Genomic DNA, 19,190 nt, shown 5'->3' with positions numbered 1-19,190 from the left:
AAAACATCTTGTTTTTACTGTGTACTATACCAGCAGTTATGGTTGAAATGACAATAAAAAGCAACTTGACTTGACTAGAAGCAGCTCCTGGCTGCATGCAGTAAACCCAGGAGAACAGTCAGATACAGGCTGTGAAGTGACAGGTAACATTCACACCACACAAGTACCAGGCAGTGACCATCTCCAATAAGAGAGAGTCTGACCACCTCCCTCTGACATTCCCATTGTCCAGTTCCCACCATGAACACCCTGGGGACACCACTGACCAGAGACTCAACTGGACCAGTCACATCAACACCATGTCTACAGGAGCAGGTCAGAGACCGGGGACCCTGTGGGGAGCAACTCACCTCCTCACACCCCAATGCCTCTCCCCCATCTGCAACTCAGAAGTGTCATGGAACACACTCCACTTACCTGGGCGAGGTCAACTCCAACAACACTTGTAAGGACTGAACCATCCTCCGTATCTTTGAAACCCACTCTGGTCCCTGGACCCCTCTGCCACTCTGTAACCCCTTACAGCTTCATGGGCGTCCAACAACAGAATAATTTTTTAGGCTACAATGACATTTAATGTCAGAGAACTGTATACAATATACATCCTGAAATTCTTTTTCTTCGCAAACATCCATGAAAACAGAGTGCCCCAAAGAATGAATGACAGTTAAATGTTAGAACCTGAACCCCCTCTCCTGCATCTCCCCCCCACACATAAACAGCAGCAAAACAATGATCACCCTCTCCCTGAGTAGCAAAAAGGCATTGGCACCCCCCCCCACCCCACCAACCGAGCATTTGAGCGTGCAGCAAAGCATTAGTAAAGACACAGACTTGCAGTACCCCAAAGACTGGTTTTAGAATGGTTCTTTAATGCTATTGTACATTTACATATTTAGAGCAGAGAGAGATGTAGACGAAGGGTGTGGAACCTGAAACATTAACTCTTCGTCTCTCTCCACAGACGCTGCCTGAGGCACTCGATGTGTGACAGTGCACAGCTGAGTAATGTGCCCACTGCCTGAAACACCCATCAATAGACTCTCAGACTGTGATTTCTCTGGTGAAACCTTAACTGGTTCATTTTGACCGAGAACATAAAATATCATCAATAAATTATTTGCAAAATGTGACCCTTCCCCAGCCCTGGGGTGTGGGGAGAGGAGCCCCAGGACTCTTCACCAAGTCAGACCTCCTGGGTGTGGGTCTCTCTGGATTTCCCATGGGCTCTTTGGTTGATTTCAATTTCAGGAATTCCTCCAGGATGTTAACGGTTAAATGGGGCACGAGAACTGGGTGGATATCCCAGGAAAGACTGTAGGAAGATCACTGGAGATCCCGTCAGTAACACAGAGCACATCACAGGTTCAGTTATAAACCTCAGTCTGGGAGACTGACCAGATCCAGGGGTGGGGTCAACACAGGTCACTGCAGAACTCTTGGTGTTTAAAGTGATTCCCCCCTCACCGGGATTGTGGAACAGGGACAGTGGTGCCAGTGGGATGTTCCGATGCTCTCAGTCTGTGCCATGGGTAGGCACCATTCCCCAGTATCGAACACACACTGTCCCAACGGAGTGAGTGTCTATGAGCTGTGTTCTCCACCAGATCGACTGTTCAAAGATTGTGTCACTGCCGGCTCTGTGGGACAGAGAGCAGAGGTGAGGAGGCCCCGTCAGTGCCTTTCCTGATCAACACATACACCCCTCCAATCCGCTCCCTCAGCCCCTCCACTCCTCCTCCTCCCTGCTCCTACAGACCCTCCCCTCCTCCTCCCTACACCCCAAGACCCTCCCTTCCACCTCCCTGCTCCCTCCCCTCCTCCTCCCTATCACATGTATTCCTTTTTGATGCCTTTCCCATCTGGGTGGACTTGCATGAGTGGCAATGATGCCAGAGTATCCAGAGCCGAGATGACCCTGGATTATATGCAGCACGACACACGCAATAATCAGACTGAGTATCACAATAGGAATTATACAACCAGTATGTGACGATCTGTAATCTGGTACTGGGGGGGTGGTGGAGGAGACACCTACCGTCAGATGTACCAGATTACTTTCCCATACATTTGTCCCAGCGTGAGCGAAGATCATGCCGCTTTAGGTAGAGTACACCGCAACACAGAAGAATGAGTATCATGATGACGGGAATGATCCAAGCAATGTGTGATGTTCTGTCATCGGGATCTGGGGAGGAGAAAAGATTCTGTGATTAATCCCATCCTCACACTTCCAGTAACAAGGAATCGATGGATCTTCTGCCTCTTACCACAGGCCAGAGAAAACTCCCCATCATGAAGGGGGAAGGGGTGGAGAGCAGAGATTACAGAATTAATCCCATCCTCACACTCCCAGTTCCAATCATTCTCATATCACCCTCCTAAAATCACAGCCAACAATGTCAGCACCTAACACGAGGAAATCTGCAGATGCTGGAAATTTAAGCAACACACACAAAATACTGGTGGAACGCAGCAGCCCAGGCAGCATCTATAGTGAGAAGTGCTGTTGACATTTCGGGCAAAGACCCTTTGTCAGGACCTGGATTTCCACTGATGTTAAACAAGTTTCTTCGTACCGTCACTTGGTAATCACAGTGTCCTGTATCTCTGACTGTATCTCAATTGATGTTAATCCAACTCCCTCACATCATCCCACAGTCACCCCTCTCCCCCATTGTCCTATATTCCTGACTCTATCCCCAATTAAAGTTCAAAGTTGAAAGTACATTTTGTTATCAAAATATACATACATTATAGAACCTTGAGATTCATCTCCTGACAGGCAGCCATGAGACAAAGAAACACAAAATCAACCCCACAGATATGAAAAAAGACCGTTGAATACTCAATGTGCAATAGAAGCAATCCATCATGCAAACAGTAACTGCAAGCCAATCGTGCTTCTGAACTGAGATCTGCAAGAGAGTCCCATACTTCAGTGTAGAGCCATGTAAACTTTGTGGGGCAGCGATCTTAGTTGGCCCGTACTTCACCTCAGGCCCCGTCACCCAGACCTTTCTGACAGCCTGACGTTTCCAATCTGGCTCGGCGCCCAACTCTCCATCCCAACATCGGGTTCTGCCGCTTTGAGCAGCGATCTGAGGCAGCCCAAATCTCACCTTTTCTATCTGGCTCTCTGGTTAAATCTCCATCTGAACAACAGGCTCTGCCTCTTGGATACGCTTCACCACTTCAATTCAACCTGTAAATCTCCATCTGAGGATCATGCTTGGTTGTGTCTGGTGCCTGACCCTGCAGCATTGATTTCGTCTGTAAATCTCCACCTGTAGATCATGCTTAGTCGTGTCTGGCGCCTGGACCCCGTGGTTTTGATTCGGCCTGTGCCCGATCTTTCATGTTTTTCACGATCTCAGCAATGGGCCTGCCAACTCGCCTTGCCTCGGTTCTACCAGATCGAATTGCCTCCAACTAAAGGGAAGTTACAGACTATTGTGATGATTGTTTGCCAGAAGAAGTGTGGTTAACAAAGTATTTAAGTTGTTGTCATTGTTTTGTTAGCTGCCAGCCAGAAGCCACAGAGGTTCACCAGTGCCATCTTAACCAGAAGTCACGAGTAGAACACAGAGCCTTGTTCATTCTGCACTGTCCTACACACTCCTGAGATCGGAACAGAGAGGAGCTGTCTTGTTGAGCTGGGATTCGGGGAAGAAAACTGGAAAAGAACAGCTGAAGGCAACACTGGAAAATGGGGGAGAGGAAATTTTGAGGGTTAATGAAAATGTGTGACCGCTGAATGTTTTGGTAGAAGGGAATGGAAAATGTCGAAAAGATAAAAGGGAGTGTGGAAAACCAAGTATTATTAAAACATGCCAGCAAGACGCTGAGCTAATTACTAACCACCCTACTCCAGCTGCAGGGCTTGTTGTAAAAAGGTACTTTTATTCAGTCTCACAAATGCTTGGATTGTTACATCTATTTACATTATCAGGAAATCTTGACTTGGAAGTCTGTAGCTGTCTGAAAAGGACGAATTACAAATTGTATCGTTCAGAATCACCAATGTCTGAGAAGTTTCGAAGGTGGCCACGAAAATAAGAGACAGTTGAATATCTGGGTCCCAGTGTTGTTTTGAATTCCCTGACAATATCAATATTTGAGTCCGAATGCTTCTTGATTTGCCAGGGCAAATATTGGTGACGAGATGGGATCCCTTTAAATGGGATATAGTGAACCCATGACAGAGAAATTAGTCCCTTGGAAGGGAAATAGACTGCCCATGAGTCTGTCCTGGAAGACGGGCTTCAAAACCAGGGACCTGGGACCGTGTCAGACAAGGCTGCACGTGAGGATACCGGAAGAGAGAAAGGGGGGCGACGATGAGGAAGGAAAGGATGCTTGAAGTACAGGAGACCCCAGGGGATGTACCTCTCGTAAACAGGTTCACCTTCTTGGAAGCAGTCAGGACAGAAGATACTGCCAGTCTGAGAGGCAGACAGGTCTGCGAGCCGAAAATTGGTGCAGAAGCAGAGCCGAGGAGTCAGACATCAGGAAGAGCCATGGTAGTAGGGGACTCCATAGTAAGAGGTACGGAAAGGGGTTTCTGCGGCAAAAGGCGAGATTTAAAGATGGTGTGTTGCCTCCCTGGTGCTAGGATCCAGGACATCAGGTACCGATTGCAGGGAATCCTCAAGGGTGAAGGTGAACAGCCAAAGGTGGTGGTGCATGTCAGCACAAGTGACATCGGGAAGAAGAGGAAGGACATTCTGCAGCGGGACTTCAGAGAACTCGGAAGAAGGCTGAAAAGCAGGACTTCCAGGGTGGTTATCTCTGGTTTGCTTCCAGTTCCTCATGCTGGAGAGGGCAGGAACAGGGAGATAATGGATCTGAATGTGTGGCTGAGGAACTGGTGCAGGAAGCGAGGATTTACATTCTTGGACCACTGGGATCTGTTTTGGGGTAGGGATGAATTGTACAAAAGGGGCGGGTTGCACCTTAATAGGCGGGGGACCAGCATTCTGGCAGACAGGTTTGCCACTGCAACACGGATGTGTTTAAACTAAGTAGTGGGGGGGAAGGAGATGAAATGGAAATATAAGGATGGAGTTAAAGGGAAAGTGAAAATAAGAAAAGTTAAAAAGGACAATAGAATCAATGGAGTAGAAAGCTCAAGAAGAGATCATACAGTATGGCCAAGTGAAATATTAATTGATATGAAAGGAGAGGGGAGTACCGAATTAAAAGTATTAAATATGACTGCACGAAGTATAAGGAATAAAGTAGATGAGCTTGAGGCTCAGCTGGAAATTGGCAAGTACAATGTTGTGGGAATAACTGAGACATGGCTTCCAGCGGACAGGGCCTGGGAAATGAATATTCAAGGCTATACATCTTATCGAAAGGACAGACTGACTGGCAGAGGGGCTGGGGTGGCTCTGTTGGTGAGGAATGATATTCAGTCCCTTGCGAGGGGAGACATAGAATCTGGGGATGTAGAGTCAGTATGGATGGAACTGAGAAATTCTAAGGGTAGAAAGACCCTAATGGGAGTTATCTACAGGCCCCCAAACAGCAGTCTGGATGTAGGGTGTAAGTTGAATGAAGAGTTAAAATTGGCATGTTGCAAAGGTAATGATACAGTTGTTATGGGGGATTTCAACATGTAGGTAGACTGGGAGAATCAGAATGGTACTGGCCCCCAAGAAAGGGAGTTTGTGGAGTGCCTCCGAGATGGATTCTTAGAACAGCTTGTACTGGAGCCTACCAGGGAGAAGGCAATTCTAGATTTAGTGTTGTGCAATGAACCGGATTTGGTCAGGGACCTCGAGGTAAAAAAACCATTAGGAGGTAGTGACCATAATATGATATGTTTTAACCTACAATTTGAGAAGGAGAAGGGAAAATCGGATGAGTCAGTATTACAGGTGAACAGAGAGAACTATGGAGCTATGAGGGAGGAGCTGGACAAAGTTCAATGGAACAATATCTAGCAGGGAAGACAGTGGAACAACAATGGCAGGTATTTCTGGGAATAATGCAGAAGGTGCAGGATCGGTTCATTCCAAAGAGGAAGAAAGATCCCAAGGGGACTAAGGGGCAGCCGTGGCTGACGAGGGAAGTAAAGGGCAGTATAAAAATAAAAGAGAAGAAGTATAACATAGCAAAGATGAGCGGGAAACCGGAAGACTGGGAAGCTTTTAAAGAGCATCAGAAGATAACAAAAAAGGCAATACGCCAAGAAAAAATGAGGTACAAAGGTAAACTAGCCAAGAATATAAAGATAGATAGATAGATAGATAGATACTTTATTCATCCCCATGGGGAAATTCAACTTTTTTTCCAATGTCCCATACACTTGTTGTAGCAAAACTAATTACATACAATACTTAACTCAGTAAAAAAAATATGATATGCATCTAAATCACTATCTCAAAAAGCATTAATAATAGCTTTTAAAAAGTTCTTAAGTCCTGGCGGTTGAATTGTAAAGCCTAATGGCATTGGGGAGTATTGACCTCTTCATCCTGTCTGAGGAGCATTGCATCGATAGTAACCTGTCGCTGAAACTGCTTCTCTGTCTCTGGATGGTGCTATGTAGAGGATGTTCAGAGTTTTCCATAATTGACCGTAGCTTGCTCAGCGCCCTTCGCTCAGCTACCGATGTTAAACTCTCCAGTACTTTGCCCACGACAGAGCCCGCCTTCCTTACCAGCTTATTAAGACGTGAGGCGTCCCTCTTCTTAATGCTTCCTCCCCAACACGCCACCACAAAGAAGAGGGCGCTCTCTACAACTGACCTATAGAACATCTTCAGCATCTCACTACAGACATTGAATGACGCCAACCTTCTAAGGAAGTACAGTCGACTCTGTGCCTTCCTGCACAAGGCATCTGTGTTGGCAGTCCAGTCTAGCTTCTCGTCTAACTGTACTCCCAGATACTTGTAGGTCTTAACCTGCTCCACACATTCTCCATTAATGATCACTGGCTCCATAAGGATAAGGAAAGGAGGATAGTAAAAGCTTCTTTAGGTATGTGAATAGCAAAAAAATAGTTAAGACCAAAATTGGGCCATTGAAGACAGAAACGGGTGAATTTATTATGGGGAGCAAGGAAATGGCAGACGAGTTGAACAGGTACTTTGGATCGGTCTTCACTAGGGAAGACACAAACAATCTCCCAGATGTAACAGTGGCCAAAGGAACTAGGGTAAAGGATGAACAGAAGGAAATTTATTTAGGCAAGAAACAGTGTTGGATAGACTGTTGAGTCTGAAGGCTGATAAGTCCCCGGGACCTGATGGTCTGCATGCCAGGGTACATAAAGAGGGGCTCTAGAAATCGTGCACGCATTGGAAATCATTTTCCAATGTTCTATAGATTCAGGAACAGTTCCTGCTGATTGGAGGGTGGCTAATGTCGTCCCACTTTTCAAGAAAGGAGGGAGAGAGAAAACAGGGAATTATAGACCGGTTAGCCTGACGTCAGTGGTGGGAAAGATGCTGGAGTCAATTATAAAAGAGGAAATTACGACACATTTGGATAGCAGTAGAAGGATCAGTTCGAGTCAGCATGGATTTATGAAGGGAAAATCATGCTTGACTAATCTTCTGGAGTTTTTTGAGGATGTAACTATGAAAATGGACAAGGGAGAGCCAGTGGTTGTAGTGTACCTGGACTTCCAGAAAGCTTTTGATAAAGTCCCACATAGGAGATTAGTGGGCAAAATTAGGGCACATGGTATTGGGGGCAGAGTACTGACATGGATTGAAAATTGGCTGGCTGACAGGAAACAAAGAGTAGTGATTAACGGATCCCTTTCGGAATGGCAGGCTGTGACCAGTGGGGTACCGCAAGGTTCGGTGCTGGGACCGCAGCTGTTTACAATATACATTAATGATTTAGATGAAGGGATTAAAATTAGCAAATTAGCAAATTTGCTGATGACACAAAGCTGGGTGGCAGTGTGAAATGTCAGGAGGATGTTATGAAAATGCAGGGTGACTTGGACAGGTTGGGTGAGTGGGCAAATGTACGGCAGATGCAGTTTAATGTGGATAAATGTGAGGTTATCCACTTTGGTGGCAAGAACAGGAAGGCAGATTACTATCTAAATGGAGTCAAGTTAGGAGAAGGGGAAGTACAACGAGATCTAGGTGTTCTTGTATATCAGTCAATGAAAACAAGCATGCAGGTACTGCAGGCAGTGAAGAAAGCTAATGGCATGCTGGCTTTTATAACAAGAGGAACTGAGTATAGGAGTAAAGAGGTCCTTATGCAGCTGTACAGGGCCCTGGTGAGACCCCACCTGGAGTACTGTGTGTAGTTTTGGTCTCCAAATTTGAGGAAGGACATTCTTGCTATTGAGGGAGTGCAGCATAGGTTCACAAGGTTAATTCCCGGAATGGCGGGACTGTCATATGTTGACAGATTGGAGCGACTGGGCTTGTATACACTGGAATTTAGAAGGATGAGAGGGGATCTGATTGAAACATATAAGATTATTAAGGGATTGGACGCACTGACGGCAGGAAGCATGTTCCCGTTGATGGGCGAGTCCAGAACTAGAGGCCACAGTTTAAAAAAAGGGGTAGGAAATTTAGAACAGAGATGCGGAAAAACTTTTTCACCCAGAGAGTGGTGGATATGTGGAATGCCCTGCCCCAGAAGGCAGTGGAGGCCAAGTCTCTGGATGCATTCAAGAGAGAGTTAGATAGAGTTCTTATAGATAGCAGGGTCAAGGGATATGGGGAGAGGGCAGGAACGGGGTACTGACTGTGTATGATCAGCCATGATCACAGTGAATGGTGGTGCTGGTTAGAAGGGCCGAATGGCCTACTCCCACACTTACTGTCCATTGTCTATTGTGAGATTGCCCTGAAATTAGGGATTTAAGACTGGGGACCAGGACCTTGTTAAACAACGTGGTTCCTTACCGGTGGTGACCAGTGTTCCCAAGTTCGAGTAAGAACAGGTCAGAAACTGGGAGAAGGGACAGGGAACACTGAAATTTTAAATTGAGTTAAAATAAATTGATCCTTTTTGAACACAGATGTTCGTTGTCATAATCAGCTGATTATACAAGCCGATAACTGAAGTGTGGGAATATATTAACACCTGTTAAGTAAGATTTAAGATTGAAAAAGATGAGTAACCACCCTGGTAGGTTCGCTGCCCCTTCAAAAGGTAAACAGTCGAGAATAGTGCCTCAGGAGCGATGCCTGAGTGGTCCTAAAAGAAAAATACCAGTACATGACACCACAATGAAGAAAATCGTAAAGTACAAGAGGACAAATTTTTGGGTGACCCGCAGGTTCCCCCCGGGATCACCCGCTGATAAGGTTTTGTTGGAAACAGTGGACAGCAGGTATTTGGTTACATTTTCTAGTGATTTGTATGGTTGGAATTAAGGGGATTGACCTTATGGAGGTTTTTGACCTGGTAAAAATAAAATATTGGAAGGAGACGACTGATTCAGGTAGTGGGGATCCCACTTGGTACCTTGATTATATGATGTGGTGTTTTAACAAATGGGAATAAGTGGCCAAACAACACCAACAACCTAAAACCTCAGAAAGAAGCTACTTCTAAAAAAAACCCAGGACTCCGATGGCTGCGGTTACAGGACCCGCCAACAGTCTGCACCCACAGTTACCGGCTCCTTTGGCTCCAAACACTCCTCCGTGTGATCTACCTCAAGACCTCTAGGAGGTCATTGAAGTAGCTGCAGCCATCCACCGATTCCGCGTTGCCAATTGTTTCCACGCTAAGGGTCCGGAACGGAATGGTTCCCCGAATTAACACCTTTTAGAAAGCAACAGACAACAAAATCAAAGGGAATAAGAGCTGAGGCAACAGATAGCTCTACTGGGGAGATATTGCTCCATTTCCCCAAACAATGGTGGGAGAAATCCCAATTCTAAACCCTGGATCTCGGCTGAGGTACGGAACATGGTTCGCGCTGCTCTGACCCATTAACAAAACCAGTGGCATTCCATAATTGGCTCACACTGTCTTGCCAAATTTTCCAGCCCCTGGCAATTCTGTGATATCTGTCTCTGTAGCTGATGCCAGACCATCTTTGCTGTACCTGGTAGGGCTCCCAAAACCTGTGTCAACCAACAGGTGGGAGTGTCAAGGACATCTTTGATCTCTCACTGCTGTAATCAAAGGTACCCAGCTGCTTCAAAAAGGCATAATTCATACTGGTGCCCAAGAATAAAAGAGTGAGACGCCTCAGCAACCATCACTCACTTGCACTCACATCTACTCTGGTGAATAGCATGGAATAGTTAATGACTAGAATTAACTCCTGCCTCAGCAAAGACCTGGTCCTGCTGCAATTTCCCTACAGATGTATAGCAGATGCCATCTCCCTGGCTCTCCACTCGGGTTTGGACCACCTGGACATCAGTGATACCCATGTCAGGCTGTCTATTGATTATAGCTCCATCATCTCCTCAGAACTAATCAACAAACTCCAAAACCCGGGCCTCTGCATCTCCCTCTGCAACCAGATCCTGGAGTTGCTCATCAGGAGATCACAGTCAGTGTGGAAAAGAAGCATCATCTCCTCTTTGTTCACAATCAATACTGGTGCACCTCAAAAATGTGAGCTTAGCCCATTATTCTAATTTCTCTAACCCTAACTGTAACCCTAACCCATGACTGTGTGGCTGGTAATAACTCAACTGCAATCTAAGATTTCACCAATGACACAACGGTTGTTGGCAGAATCTCAGACAGTGATGAGGAGGTGTACAGGAGTGGAGTGAGACAGATCAGCTGGTTGAATGATGTTGTCACAACAACCTTGCACTCAACATCAGTAAGACCAATAAATTGATTGTGGATTTCTGGAGGAGAAAATCGAAGGAAGACACCCCAGTCTTCATTAGTATAAAGTAGTGAGGAGTTACAATTTCCTGGGCATCAACATCTTTGAAGATCTATCCTAGGCCCAACAGCAAATTTCAAAGAGGGCACTAAAATGGCTCGATTTCATTGGGAGTTTGACAAAATTTGGTATGTCACCAAAAACTCAAGCAGGTTTCTACAGATGAACTGTGGAGGGCGTGATCAGCTGCATCATTGTCTGGTATGAAGGGGGAAAACGTGCGAAAAAATCTGCTGAGCATCGGAAACTCAGCCAGCTCCATCATGCGTACGAACCTCCCAGGCAATAACGACATCAAAAGAAGCTGCCTCAAAAAGGGGGCGGCGTTCATTCAGGATCCCCACCACCCAGAACATGCCCTCATCTCATTACTACCATCAAAGAGGTGGTATAGGAACCTGAAGACACATAACTCAATATTTTAGGAACAGCTTTCCCCCTCTGCCTTCAAATTTCTGAACAAATCATGAACTCTGAATTTTGAGGATGTAACAAAACACATTGATGAAGGTGCAGCAGTAGATGTAGAGCATTTGGATTTCATCAAGGCATTTGATAAGGTACCCCATGGAAGGAGTACTGAGAAAGTAAGGAGGCATGGGATTCAAGGGGACCTTGCTTTGTGGATCCAGAACTGAACCGCCTTCAGAAGGCAAAGAGTGGCTGTAGACGGGTTATATTCAGTATGGAGGTCGGTGACCAGTGGTGTGCCTCTGGGATCCATTCTGGGACCCCTTCTCTTCATGATTTTTATAAATTACCCGGATGAGGGAGTGGAAGGATGGTCAGTAAGTTTGCTGATGACACAAAGGTTGGAGGTGTTGTGGATAGTGTGGAGGGCTATCAGAGATTACAGCGGGACATCGATAGGATGCAAAACTGGTCTGAGAAGTGGCAGATGGAATTCAACCCAGAAAAGTGTGAGGTAGTTCATTTTGGTAGGTCAAATATGATGGCAGAATATAGTATTAACGGTAAAACTCTTGGCTGTGTGGAGGATCAGAGGAATCTTGGGGTCTGAGTCCATAGGCCACTCAAAGCTGCTGTGCGTTGACTCTATGGTTAAGAAAGCATACGGTGTATTGGCCTTCGTCAGTCGTGCGATTGAGTTTAAGAGCCAAGAGGTGATGTCACAGCTTTATAGGATACAGGTCAGACCCCACTTGGAGTACTGTGCTCAGTTCTGGTCACCTCACTACAGGAAGGATATGGAAACTATAGAAAGGGTGCGGAGGAGATTTACAAGGATACACGTACAACAAGCTGGAGGAACTCAACAGATCGGGCAGCATCCGTGGAAACGAGCAGTCAACATTTCGGGCCGAGACCCTTCATCAGGATGTCAGGAGATTTACAAGGTTGTTGCCTGGATTGGGGAGCTTGCCTTATGAGAATAGGTTGAGTGAACTCGGCCTTTTCTCCTTGGAGCAACGGAGGATAAGAGGTGACCTGATAGAGGTGTATAAGATGATGAGAGGCATTGATCGTGTGGATAGTCAGAGGCTTTTTCCCAGGCTGAAATGACTAACAGGTGAGGATACAGTTTTAAGGTCCTAAGGAGTAAGTACAGAAGATATGTCAGGGGTAAATATTTTACTCAAAGAATGGTGAGTGCATGAATTGGGCTCCCGGCAACAATGGTGGAGGTGGATAACGATAGGGTACTTTAAGAGACTCCTGGATAGGTACATGGAGCTCAGCAAATTGAGGGCTAAGCTTCTAAAGTAAGTACCTGCTTAGCACAGCATTGTGGGCTGAAGGGCCTGTATTGTGCTGTAGATTTTCTATGTTAACTCATAGAGTCAGTCCCCTTTCCAATCACCTATCACACATACCCATTACCGTCAGTCTCCTTTCCAAACACCTATCACACACACCCATTACTGTCAGTCCCCTTTCCAATCACTTCTCTCACACACTCATTACCGTCAGTCACATTTCCAACCACTTTCTCACACAATCATTACCATCAGTCCCCTCTCACACATGTCCATTACTGTCAGTCCCCTTTCCCAGTATTTCTTTTAGCCAAAGTTCTAGTCTCTATATCCCTGCTGTATTACAGAGTGGGAGCTCTGAACACAGTTGTTGTCTTCATATCCCTGGGAGACCATGCTGGGAGCACTGTGCACTGATCTAGTCTCCAAATCTCTGGACTGGACCTCACTGGGAACTCTACAGGTATACGTCACTTAACATCCATGATATGTTCTGTGAAATCGGACGTCATGTGATTTGGACGTTGTGCAAACACCGTATTATATACTTTGCCTCTTGATGCTGCTATCACTAGGAATTGGTTTTGCTGCATTTGGAAGCTATGATGCACTTTAAAGTAATATTTTTGAAAGAAAATTAAACAGAGAGCTAACGCTACTACACCCAAGAGACGTGGGATACATGAGAATGGTTACGTCCGCTATGTCACGTTCTCCGATCGGGACTACAGACGTATTTGCGATCGGATGTTTTCTGAATGGATGTTACGCGGTGCACACCTGTATACAGTTCTGGTCCCTGCAACACTGAGAGCACCAGATACGTTTTGATGAGGGGTGCTGAGGGACCAAGGAATTCTAAAAATGGGGAGATGCCGACCTGGTGAAGCTGTTATACAGGATAATGTGTAAGCTCAACAGCAAGGCCAGAAGAAACTGAGCTGAGGGATCGCACCCCCCACAGATCAGAGCAGAGCTCTACAGTCCCCTCACATCTGGTCATGGACAACAGCTGATGGGAGGTGGAGTCTCCATGAACACCCTCACTGATGGTGTGACCCAGCATGTGAGTGCCAGAGATAAGACTAATCATTCACATCCATGTTCAGACAGAAGTGCTGAGTGGATTACCTCCCTCAGCTTCCTCCTGAGATCCTCCATCACGGAAACCGGTTTCCAGACAATTCAGTTCATTCCCTGTGATATCAAAGTACTGGATACAGCAACGGCTATGGGACCAGACTACACCAAGGTGTGTTACTGAAGACCTGTGTTACAGAACTAGGTGGATCTCTGTCTGACCTGTTCCAGTACAGATACAGCATGCACCGAAATGTGGTTTTCTCATGTCCAGTCCTGTCCTCAACCGTGGTCTGATCCCAGAGAGACCACCTGCTTTTAGACTTGGGGGAGCTGGACAGGAGGAAAAAGAGGTAGAGGTGGATGCAACATCTTTGACAGAATCTCTGCATCCCTCAAGGAAGGAGGAGGTGTCCTTTGTCCGAGGTGGAGGTTTTCCTGAGGTGCAGGGTCCACGTGGTGGGGGTATTGCCTATTGGAGGGTGCAACCTTCTTCCCCTGTCATAGCCACAGTCCAACGGAGGACACTGTCCCTAAGAGAAGGGACTGGGGAGACTCCCGGGATACAAACTCCTCTGTGGATCAGGGTGATGCAACCATGATTCATTTGAGAGGTGTCCACTCTTTAAAGTTCCATCGACAATGGCAATTATCTCATCCTCCGGGGGAATTTCAGCTCCGCCACTGGTACACAGTGTTCCTGTCAATGTCTCTGCAGATACTGACAGACTACTCCAACCAACACTCCCAAACTCTCCCCCTCTGTCCCCAAGAATGAATGTCTTGGACACCGACAAGCAGTCAGTGGGATTCAGTAAAGAGTGGAATGGCCAGGATCTACCGTCACCCATTAATTAGGGACGTTTCAGGAACTGGTGAAACCCAGACCCCTTTGCAGTGTCTCACTTACCGTCCACCTCCAGCCGCACTGTCACCTTAGATTCAGCTCCAGAACCTACAGCGACATACACCTCATAATCACGGGCATCCTCTCTCCGCAGATCACGGATTTCCAGGCTGAAGTTCCCGGGATGAAGAATTATCCGTCGCTTGTACTCCTCAGGACCGAAGTAGGAAATGTTGCCACTTACACTCTCTGCTATTCTGGTTCCGTTTGATCTCCACACCACCTGAGAAACACCCTGCCAAGGTGTGATCCCAACAGGTAAGAAGACCTTCATTCCCCGAGTTCCTTTCACAGTCCCCGCCCAGTCTGAGGAGACAAGAGGAGACAGTCAGCAGGTGCGCTTAGTGACTGGAGCAGGAATCAGAGTTGGGTGGGTTCTGAATGAGGACACAGTTTCAGAATAAAGGACCACCATTTCAGACAGAGATGAGGAATGATTTCCCTATCTCCAAAAGGACAGGAATCTATGCAATTTTCTCCCCAAAAGAGTTGTGGAGGCGGAGTCACTGTATTCAAGACTGAGACAGTGTTTTGATGTGGAGAGGAGTTGGGGAAGGCATGGGAACAGGCAGGAAAGTGGAACTGAGATCAAGATCAGCCCAACCCTGATCTCAATGAGCAGGAAGCAGGGTTGTGGGTCTTTAAGGCCTCTAACTGTTCTTTGGATAGAAACGTAGATGGGAAGGTTAGCCTGTTTGTAGATGAGATAAAGATTGGTGGTGCTGTGCATGGTAGAAAGAAGTGCCAATAGATGCAATTAGACATGAATCAGATGGAGACAATAGTGGGGAAATGTGGCTGCATATTGATAGGGTGGTAAAGAAGAGCACTGGCTTAGCCAAGGTAATGAGCTCAAAAGTTAGGAAGTTATACTGCATCTTTAAAATCTCCAGCTTGGAGATCTGCAGTATTGCTTTCTGTTCCAACCATTTCATTGTAGGAAGTATGTGAAAGCTTTGGAGAGGGCGCAGACATTTAACATCCAAGTGCCTGGGTTCGAGGGCACATGTTGTAAGGAAATTCTGGACAAATTTGGATTGTTTCCTCTCAGTGTCGGAGGTTAAGGATAGATCTGACACAAGTTTATAAATTTTGAAGGACACAGATAAAGTAGATAGCCTGTATTTTTCTCCAGCATCAAAAATATTGGACAAACTTAGGTTATTTCCTCTGGCGTGGCAGAAGCTAAGGAAAGATCTGATAGAGGTTTATCAAATTATGTGAGGTATAGATAGACAGACAGTATCTATTTTCCCAGGTTTGGAATGTTTAAAACCAGAGTACACACATTTAAGATGAGAGGGGCTAAGTTGAAAGGAGATGTGAGGCAAGTATTTTTACACTGAGGGTGGGAGGTGGGTGGTGGGTGCCAGGAACGTGCTGCCCGTGGTGGAGATGTTTAGATAGGCACATGAACATGAGGGAAATTGAAGGGTATGGACAATGTGTAAGCAGAAGGAACTAGTTTAGTTGGGCATTTGGTTACTAATTTAATTCGTTAAGCATAACATAATGGGACAAAGTGCCTGTCCCTGCGCTGTACTGTTTGCTGTTCTAAGATGTCTTAGATGACGAAGTCAGGAACAGGAAGGGAGCAGTTACTCTATTGGGGTATTCTATAGGCCCCTTGGTAGCAGCAGAGATCCCGAGGAGCAGATTGGGAGGCAGATTTTGGAAAGGTGCAAAAATAACAGGGTTGTTATCATGGGTGATTTTAACTTCCCTAATATTGATTGGCACCTGATTAGTTCCAAGGGTTTAGATGGGGCAGAGTTTGTTAAGTGTGTCCAGGACGGATTCCTGTCACAGCATGTTGACAGGCCGACTAGGGGTAATGCCTGACTCGGTAACGAATCAGGTCAGGTCACAGATCTCCCAGTGGGTGAGCATCTGGGGGACAGTGATCACCGCTCCCTGGCCTTTAGCATTATCATGGAAAAGGTAGAATCAGAGAGGACAGGAAAATTTTTAACTGGGGAAGGGCAAATTATGAGACTAGAAGGCTAGAACTTGCGGGTGTGAATTGGGATGATGTTTTTGCAGGGAAATGTACTATGGACATGTGGTTGATGTTTAAGGATCTCTTGCAGGATGGTAGAGTGAGGAAGATAAAGAATGGTAGGGTGAAGGAACCATGGGTGACAGGGGAAGTGGAAAATCTAGTCAGGTGGAAGAAAGCAGCATACATGAGGTTTAGGAAACAAGGATCAGATGGGTCTACTAAGGAATATAAGGTAGCAAGAAAGGAGCTTAAGAAGGGGCTGAGAAGAGCAAGAAGGGCACGAGAAGGCCTGGGCGAGTAGGGTAAGGGAAAACCCCAAGGTATTCTTCAATTATGTGAAGAATAAAAGGATGACAGGAGTGGAGGTAGAACCGATTAGAGATAAAGGTGGGAAGATGTGCCTGGAGGCTGTGGAAGTAAGCGAGGTCCTCAATGAATACTTCTCTTCGTTCTTCACCAACAAGAGGGAACTTAATAACGGTGAGGACAATATGAGTGAGGTTGATGTTCTGGAGCACATTGAGATTAAAGGAGAGGAGGTGTCGGAGTTGTTAAAATACATTAGGACGGATAAGTCCCCGGGGCCTGACTGAATATTCCCCAGGCTGCTCCAAGAGGTGAGGGAACAGATTGCTGAGCCTCTGGCTAGGATCTTTATGTCCTCGTTGTCCATGGGAATGGTACCAGAGGATTGGAGGGAGGCAAATGTTGTCCCCTTGTTGAAAAAAGGTAGTAGGGATAGTCTGGGTAATTATAGACCAGTGAGCCTTACACCAGTGGTGGGAAAGCTGTTGGAAAAGATTCTTAGAGATAGGATCTATGGGCATTTAGAGAATCATGGTCTGATCAGGGACAGTCAGCATGGCTTTGTGAAGGGCAGATCGTGTCTAACAAGCTTGATAGAGTTCTTTGAGGAGGTGACCAGGCATATAGATGAGGGTAGTGCAGTGGATGTGATCTACATGGATTTTAGTAAGGCATTTGACAAGGTTCCACACGATAGGCTTATTCAGAACGTCAGAAGGCATGGGATCCAGGGAAGTTTGGCCAGGTGGATTCAGAATTGGCTTGCTTGCAGAAGGCAGAGGGTCATGGTGGAGGGAGTACATTCAGATTGGAGGGTTGTGACTAGTGGTGTCCCGCAAGGATCTGTTCTGGGACCTCTACTTTTCATGATTTTTACTAACGACCTGGATGTGGGGGTAGAAGGGTGGGTTGGCAAGTTTGCAGACAACAGAAAGGTTGGTGGTGTTGTAGATAGTGTAGAGGATTGTCGAAGATTGCAGAGAGACATTGACAGGATGCAGAAGTGGGCTGAGAAGTGGCAGATGGAGTTCAACCAGATTAAGTGTGAGGTGGTACACTTTGGAAGGACAAACTCCAAGGCAGAGTACAAAGTAAATGGTAGGATACTTGGTCGTGTGGACGAGCAGAGGGATCTGGGGGTACATGTCCACAGATCCCTGAAAGTTGCCTCACAGGTAGATAGGGTAGTTAAGAAAGCTTATGGGGTGTTAGCTTTCATAAGTCGAGGGATAGAGTTTAAGAGTTGCGATGTAATGATGCAGCTCTATAAAACTCTAGTTAGGCCACACTTGGAGTATTGTGTCCAGTTCTGGTCGCCTCACTATAGGAAGGACGTGGAAGCATTGGAAAGGGTACAGAGGAGATTTACCAGGATGGTGCCTGGTTTAGATAGTATGGATTATGATCAGAGATTAAGGGAGCTAGGGCTTTACTCTTTAGAGAGGAGGAGGATGAGAGGAGACATGATAGAGGTGTACAAGATATTAAGAGGAATAGATAGAGTGGACAGCCAGCGCTTCTTCCCCAGGCACCACTGCTCAGTACAAGAGGACATTGCTTTAAGGTAAGAGGAGGGAAGTTCAAGGGGGATATTAGAGGAAGGTTTGTTTTTTACTCAGAGAGTGGTTGGTGCGTGGAATGCACTGCCTGAGCCAGTGCTGGACGGAGATACACTAGTGAAGTTTAAGAGACTACTAGACAGGTGTATGGAGGAATTTAAGGTAGGGGGGTATATGGGAGGCAGGGTTTGAGGAGCAGCACAACATTGTGGGTCAAAGGGCCTGTAATGTGCTGCACTATTCTATGTTCTAAGGCAAGGGTGTCAAACTCATTTTAGGTCACGGGCCGGATTGAGCAAAATGCAGCTTCATGCGGGCCGGATCAGTCGGACGCGTGCGAACGCAGCTTTTGTTGCCTCCATTTTTTCAGCTTGCTCTCATGTGTCTCAGTCTCTGCTATAACTACAAAGTGTTTCACTTTACAAATTCCGTTTCTTATGAAGAAGACTGCCGAATAAACACTAAAAACCCTGAAAACCTGGTACCTGAATAAACTCAGCATTAGCCATATCATACGCCATAGGTGCTTCGATTACTGGGGCCAGCTTTAATAGTAATTAGATATTATCTCGCGGGCCAAAGATAATTCTACCGCGGGCCGGATTTGGCCCGCCGGCCTTGAGTTTGACATATATGTTCTAAGGCAACAAGGTAACAGAAGGCCAGGAGCAACTGGTTGAGGCTGGTGGGCATGATGAATGGACAAGGACTGTGGAGGAGAGCTGTGATAAAATAAGACTACAAGTGAAGAATTGGGAACC

General features: G+C 46.2%; 1 protein-coding gene across 1 annotated transcript in view; it reads right to left on the bottom strand.

The window, feature by feature from the left end:
* Nucleotides 1–860: 860 nt before the first annotated feature.
* Nucleotides 861–19,190, bottom strand: part of LOC140717397 (T-lymphocyte surface antigen Ly-9-like) — a 55,520-nt gene continuing 37,190 nt past the window's right edge. The window contains exons 4-6 of the mRNA XM_073030946.1: nt 14,566–14,868; nt 2,039–2,188; nt 861–1,640 (exon numbers count right to left, since the gene is read on the bottom strand). Of these exons, the coding sequence (XP_072887047.1) occupies nt 2,055–2,188; nt 14,566–14,868 (437 nt within the window). The 3' untranslated portion in view covers nt 861–1,640; nt 2,039–2,054. The remainder of the gene's footprint in view (nt 1,641–2,038; nt 2,189–14,565; nt 14,869–19,190) is intronic.

This window comes from Hemitrygon akajei, chromosome 27 (assembly GCF_048418815.1).
Source record: "Hemitrygon akajei chromosome 27, sHemAka1.3, whole genome shotgun sequence".
NCBI classification, from domain to species: Eukaryota; Metazoa; Chordata; class Chondrichthyes; order Myliobatiformes; family Dasyatidae; genus Hemitrygon; species Hemitrygon akajei.
This window is presented reverse-complemented; position numbering and strand designations above follow the sequence as displayed.